Source organism: Paracoccidioides lutzii (assembly GCF_000150705.2).
Source record: "Paracoccidioides lutzii Pb01 unplaced genomic scaffold supercont2.22, whole genome shotgun sequence".
NCBI classification, from domain to species: Eukaryota; Fungi; Ascomycota; class Eurotiomycetes; order Onygenales; family Ajellomycetaceae; genus Paracoccidioides; species Paracoccidioides lutzii.
In genome coordinates, this window is record NW_015440968.1 from 104318 (window position 1) to 110395 (window position 6078).

Consider the following 6078-nt stretch of genomic DNA (forward strand, 5'->3'; position numbering starts at 1 on the left):
TGCGATTCGTTTCAAACATGTTTACTGCACGCGGGGATCCACAATGAAGGCTTTTCAAAGAATAGCGACCTCAACTTCTTCAGATATCTAGTGCATATGAAAATATGTCATGACATCAAAACAAAATACATTCAGCTAAACTATCTAACTGTTCAATTGATAATACATGATTTTCTATTTGTATTCTATTCTTCACAGTTGTTCTACAATTTTCACTTGAATCAATTTCCCCAATCTCCATTATCTCATTCTCGATTGCTCTCTCTATAACCTTAGCTAAGAGAAACTCTTCGAAAACTAACAAAGACGAAGGTAAAAAGGGGCAATTTATTTATCACACTTGCCTCAAATTAAAAACTAAAAATTGAAAAAGGTTACAGTGACAATCTCTCTGCCTTTACTCATCACTCACTTTGCTCACCCACCCACCCACTCAGCCTCTTTACAGAACTTGGGTTATAACATGCGTGGGAGTCGGGGGTAGGCAGAAGGTAGAGTGTGAGGAATAAAAAGTAGGAAACTAAAGAGGAAAAAATATAAAGGAAATCTGAGATATCAGGTAAAAATACGGGAGAATATCAAAAAATATGAAAGATACAGGAGGTGAGAGTACACGAGAAATGGGAAAAATATTGTTGAAAGGAAAAAGAAAGGGGAGGAACAGCATTGCCAGCTTGAAAGTTCTTCAAAGTTGATGAGATGAAAATGATTGAACTAAGGGTTCAGGTTGTTTGGTACAGGCGAACCATCTCACGCATCTTCTATCTCTCAAAAGGGTCAACTATCAACACAGTCTCAACGAAGGTAGAAAAACGGGGGTTATCTTTATCTTATCTTCAATATCAACGGGGAGGGGATATTATCAACATAATGCAAGAGAGAAGATACATCGCATACATACCGAGAGTATATAACAAAAGTAAGATGGAAAAGATAAATATATTGAAAGGGCGTTGGGATATAGAGAAAATGGACAACGTAATAAAAGAGAGGGGAAAACGAGAGAAAGTGGAAAAGGATTTATCCACAATCTTAACTATAAACCATAGATTACTTGCTCACATTGGAAAAGCCCGTGGTAAGTTCGTATTGGGGGTGTCAGTGCACACTTGTTCCTCTCATCTTCGACCGACCAATTATGGTTGACAAACTTGCGATCTCACTTCAATCTCTCAAGTAGATCAAATCACTTTGGGACGCCACTCGTCGTATCCCTGGCCACAACTTCGGTCAGACAGATTTGCGTTGAGATTCATAACTTTGCGGAATTCGACAAATAAAAGTTGGCATGTGGTTCGCCCAACGGGGTCCAGAAACAAAACAAGGGATGAAAATAACTACCTTTCTTCATTATGATTGTTGTGGCGCTGCTGCTGCTGCTGCTGTTGCTGGCTGTGATTGACTAGGAACTGGCTTCCGCTCAATAGGACCTGTGGTGATGGGTGGAGTCTTTGGTGGTTTTGGTGTCTCTGCCTGTACCTGCGGTTGTGGCTGCTGTCCTGGCTGATGCTCCTGCTGAAGTGGCGACCCCACCAGTGGCAAAGCTTGTGTCTGCGGGCCATTACTAGCGTTACTATTATTATTGTTAGCCGCCAGAGCTGCACTGGTACTATAACTCCTTCTTCTAGCGCCGGCTGCAGACGTAGGGGGCTTCTGCATTCCACCAGGCCCGTAAGGACCAGGACTCATCGAGCGTGGTTGTGGGATTCTACTACCGGGTCCATGTCCAGGACCATAGGGGCCAGGACCGGGACTCATCGAGCGCGGTTGCGGGATTTGTCCACGCGGGCCAGGACTAATTGAACGTTGTTGGGGGATTTGCGCAGCGGGCCCTGATCTGTAGGCACCAGGACCAGGACTCATCGAGCGTGGTTGGGGAATCCGTCCTCCTGGTCCTGGAGACAGGGAGCGGGGAACCTGAGGGAACTGCACAGGCGGTAACGGGTGGCCTGGTTGTTGCTGGGGAGGGAATGTACGGTAACTACCGGCGGGTGACGCTGGACGGCCCTGTTGTGGGGCCTGGAAGCGTGGGGAGGGGGCGCCGTTTTGGTTGAAAGTGTGGTTGTGGAACGAGTTCGGGTTCGGGTTGGGGATGGGAACGGGACTTGGGTGGAGGCTGTAGGATACTTGGCTGCTTATTGACATGGAACGGTCGTTCGGGGGTCCGACCATACCTGGTGGTGGTGGACCGCGGGGACCGGGGTGTGCGTTTGATCCGTTGCGTGGGCGGGGTCGGACGGGACGGGATGAGAGGCAGGTTCGTGGAACAACACCTTGGCTAGAGCGATCGAGGCGGACGCAGAGTGCCTGGGTGATTGTTAGTTGGATTCTTTACTTTTATTTTCATATTCGTGGTGTGGTATTGTTTTTTTGTTGAGAGTTCAACGGGAAATAACATACCCAGCCGTCATCATATTCATGAATGAGACGCACAAGCTGCCCGGCTTTCAGTTCTAGCTCATCTTCCATGGAAGGAGCAAAGTCAAGTTGCACCCGATAAACATTGGGAGCACCAGTAGGCGGAGCTCCAGTAGGCGCAGCACCAGGACCTGCTCCAGCAGCTCCAGCAGGGGTAGAGCCCATACCCATGGCAGAATTGGTTGGGGGTCCATCTCCTGCAGGACTCGCAGCGTTCTTGGGGGATCCCTGCGATTCATCGCTAGTTAAGCTACGACGAACAGCAACAACACCAACTGTGCCTGCAGCAGTAGCAATGCCAGTCGCGGCAATTCCCATTTCCGGCGAGGGTGTACGCGCACCGGAAATGGCCGGTGAAGGCATGCCGGCATCTGCGCGCCTAGGAGCAGCTGGGGTTAGAGGAGTTGCTGGGACGGATACAGGCGTAGGGCTATCGAATGGATTGACTGGATCTGTGAAGGGATTATTGGGAGGCGTCTTTGGCGGAGGTGATGGTTTCTCTCCAGTAAGATTGCGTGCTGGAACAGCGCCAGCAGCAGCAGTAAGAGTGGCTCCGAAGGCATTTCCTGCTGGGGCAGTCAGGGCAGGTGGAGCAAAATCTGGCGAAAACTCTGTAACGGGTCTGATGTTGAGCTGCGGTGGAGTTGGGGTGGTCATTGTCCGCGTCAGGGGCAGAGGATCCTCGTCAATAGGACGAGGAGCAGCCGCTGCGTTAGCTGCGACGAACGGCTTTTCATTGTACGAATTTTCATTGTCAGCTTGGGCCAATGCCTGATCTCGCTTCTTCTTCTTGTGAATGAAAAACAAAGCGACACCCGCAAGGAATGCAATGATGAGGAGGATTCCTATTGCCAACCCTGCCTTTGCACCCCCTGACATGCCTCTTCCTGATTCATTGGACGACGAGGACGGCGCCAAAGAAGAAGCGCCCACAGTTGGGGAGGGTGAACTGGTTTCCCTCAGCTTATCCAAACCGGTGGCTGAAGGGAGACTGCCTGAAGACGAAGAGTTGGAGACTGATTTTGCCAACGTACTAGGGCTGGAATCGGTTGCTTTCGGGGTGGCCTTTGTAACTGGCTTTGCCGCAGTTGTTGGTTCCGGTGAAGGCTTGGGAGGTGATGCTTCCCTGGTGGGTTTTCTGGGAGGGCGTATCTCTGGTGGCTCTGTAGGTCGTGCGGGAGACCCGAGTGCTGGCATGCCCTCGGTCATAAAACCACCGATGGGGCCATCGAAGGTGGGAGCCAGGGTCTTAAACACGATCTCAGGCTCTTGTCGCTTGGCCGTGGCCTGGCTTCGGACCTTGTGTCTGTGCTTTTGATGAACCATGGCTGGCGATGATGGAGAAGTATCGATTCTAGGTAAGTGCTAAACTACAATCGATCAATAAAACCAAGGGAATGAAACGACGTAATTTGCAGCAACCAGTTGCGCTCTCGATGGAAACTTCGAAGGGCCGGAGAACTTGTCGTTTATGTTGCTGGCTGACTCTTTCTGCACTCGCTCTCTTTCTGCGTATTCAATAGGGGATTTGAATCAATCGCGGACGTGATACACATAAATACACACGTAGAGGAGAGATCACGAAGGATTGAAAGTGATTCCGGCTGTGTGGTTACGTGTTCTCTCAAGCAGAAGGGGCTCGCTTCAAGCGTGGCTCTTGTAACAAAAGGACTGTGGGGTGGATGCCTTTAACTGAGACTCGTGGGAGTGTAAAAAAGGGGGTAATTGTAGAAGAAGAGAAGACTACGAGCACCCAGGCAAACAAGCAAGAAATGAATGAATGAATGAGTGAATGAAAAGAACGTGGGAGAGAAAGCAGACGCGATGGTGGAACCTCGAGGCACAGAGACGGCTGAAGTTGAGGATGAGGTTGAGGTTGACGAGGAAGAAAGAGAGAGAGAGAGAGAGAGAGAGAGAGAGAGGTGAGATAACAAACCCGGACAAGGAGCAAGCGAGGACGGGCCGAGACGGGGGTGAATACAACGTATGGACGGGGTACGGTACGCTGGAGAGGTAATTATCAAACACAGATGTAGCAGAAACAGACCGTCTACAGCAGCATTCCATTGGACACATCTCAGCCAGGATTACAGCGAACGAAGAAATCGAATAATACCAAAATACTGAGCTCCGCAACAGCCTTACCACTCCATACAGTACGGTACAAAACCCACCAAGCCCACAATTTATTATAACTAACCGCCAGAAACACTCAGCCAGTCGTTTCCACCACCAGCGGGCGAGAGCCGGCCAATCCAGGCAACCCAGTCGCTTGGTCTCAGCCATCATCCCGCCCACAGCCACAGATTCAACAGCTTGTGCCTGACGTTGTGCCTGACGTTTGTTCAGTTCAGTCTTCTGACAGCGAGGCCCTTCTAGCGTCTGTGGCCAGCCAATCCCACGCCTTGTCACCAGCCTGTTTTAGGCATGGCGCCAGGTACCCGGGCTGCAAGGTTCAGCCAAATTTAAATTATCAGGGGTATGGACAATACTTTACAGAACCGTGTGGGTTTGATTAGTACGGGACGATTTGGTATTTTACGAAGTATTAAGGATTGGGGCTTGCGCGGATTAGTACAAGAGGGAGTAATTTACTATCGTGTTGCGGTTTACATGGTGATGTCTCTTTTAGTCGTTGTATTTTGGACGCACGTTGTGGGAGTTGATGGAGTCAGGATGGATGGGTGGATGGATGGCTTCTTGATGATCTATATCCGTTAATCCGCCCACAAATCCCCGGGTTTAATCGTGGTTGGCAGTTGCTGACTCCGATTATTACCAACGTCGATCTCTCCTCATCTGGTTACAATCCATTTGATGTTGCAACACTCATTGCCCTCCGGCTGTCATGCTTATCCCTGCAGTCCGTCATGCATGGTTACAGGACGTTGAACAATGCCTTATCTCATCACTATGGAAGAAGTTAATGGTTGCAACAAGAGCAGTTGCACTGCAGGGACAGGTTGAAGTCATCGATTCCTCTCTGTGTGAACAAGAGATACGAGCAGGGTGTGCAAGGAGCCGAAATCAGCATCACCGGTACAGTCGAGTTTTACGAGATTGATAAAAACTATGACATTTATTTTTACATATGAAAAGATTATGTTCAACCCAACGTGCTATTATTCTACTGCTCCTATGACATTTGACAGCTCACATCAACAATCCAAGTGGACGTTATGTTTCATCCAGTCCTCCCATAAGATCGACAGATATACCCCTCCAACACGGAGGAATAATAATAGCCTGCTTGACTGCCTCCTCGTATTTCCGGCTCCGACCCCCTTCCTCTCAACTCGAAGTAATCCTGGGCGTTAACCTCACGAAGGAAAACACCAACTGAATGAATCTACGGACCGTGGGTGCGTTCATGGGATTAGCCCCAGAGCCTTGGGTGTTGTGCCGAGTTATCCATCCGTTGGGGGTGGAGCTCAACACGTGCCAAGTACCGGAGTTCCCGGCCATCCATCCATGGTTATATCTAAGTGTAACAACTATGTATTTGCGTCAACGATGGTGTGAAAATATCATTTACGCCCGCTGCTGCTATACGTTTGAAGGGCGTTCGGGCGTTCAGGCCAAGAGGGAAGACAAGTCCCTCTCCAACCTCCCCCCCCCCCCCCCCCCCCCCCCCCGAAAAAAAAAAAAAAAAAAAAAAAA

General features: G+C 49.5%; 2 protein-coding genes across 2 annotated transcripts; one reads left to right on the forward strand and one right to left on the reverse strand.

The window, feature by feature from the left end:
• Window positions 1-1350: 1350 nt before the first annotated feature.
• PAAG_07109 (hypothetical protein) lies at window positions 1351-3744 on the reverse strand (the record flags this gene model as incomplete). Its single annotated transcript, XM_002790827.1, has 2 exons — window positions 1351-2307; window positions 2401-3744. The coding sequence occupies 2 exons, from the start codon at window positions 3742-3744 to the stop codon at window positions 1351-1353; spliced, it is 2301 nt and encodes a 766-aa protein (XP_002790873.1).
• Window positions 3745-4242: 498 nt separating this feature from the next.
• On the forward strand, window positions 4243-4937 carry PAAG_07110 (hypothetical protein; the record flags this gene model as incomplete). Its single annotated transcript, XM_015846130.1, has 3 exons — window positions 4243-4293; window positions 4455-4574; window positions 4635-4937. 3 exons carry the CDS (start codon window positions 4243-4245, stop codon window positions 4935-4937), a joined length of 474 nt encoding a protein of 157 aa, XP_015700565.1.
• Window positions 4938-6078: the final 1141 nt, after the last annotated feature.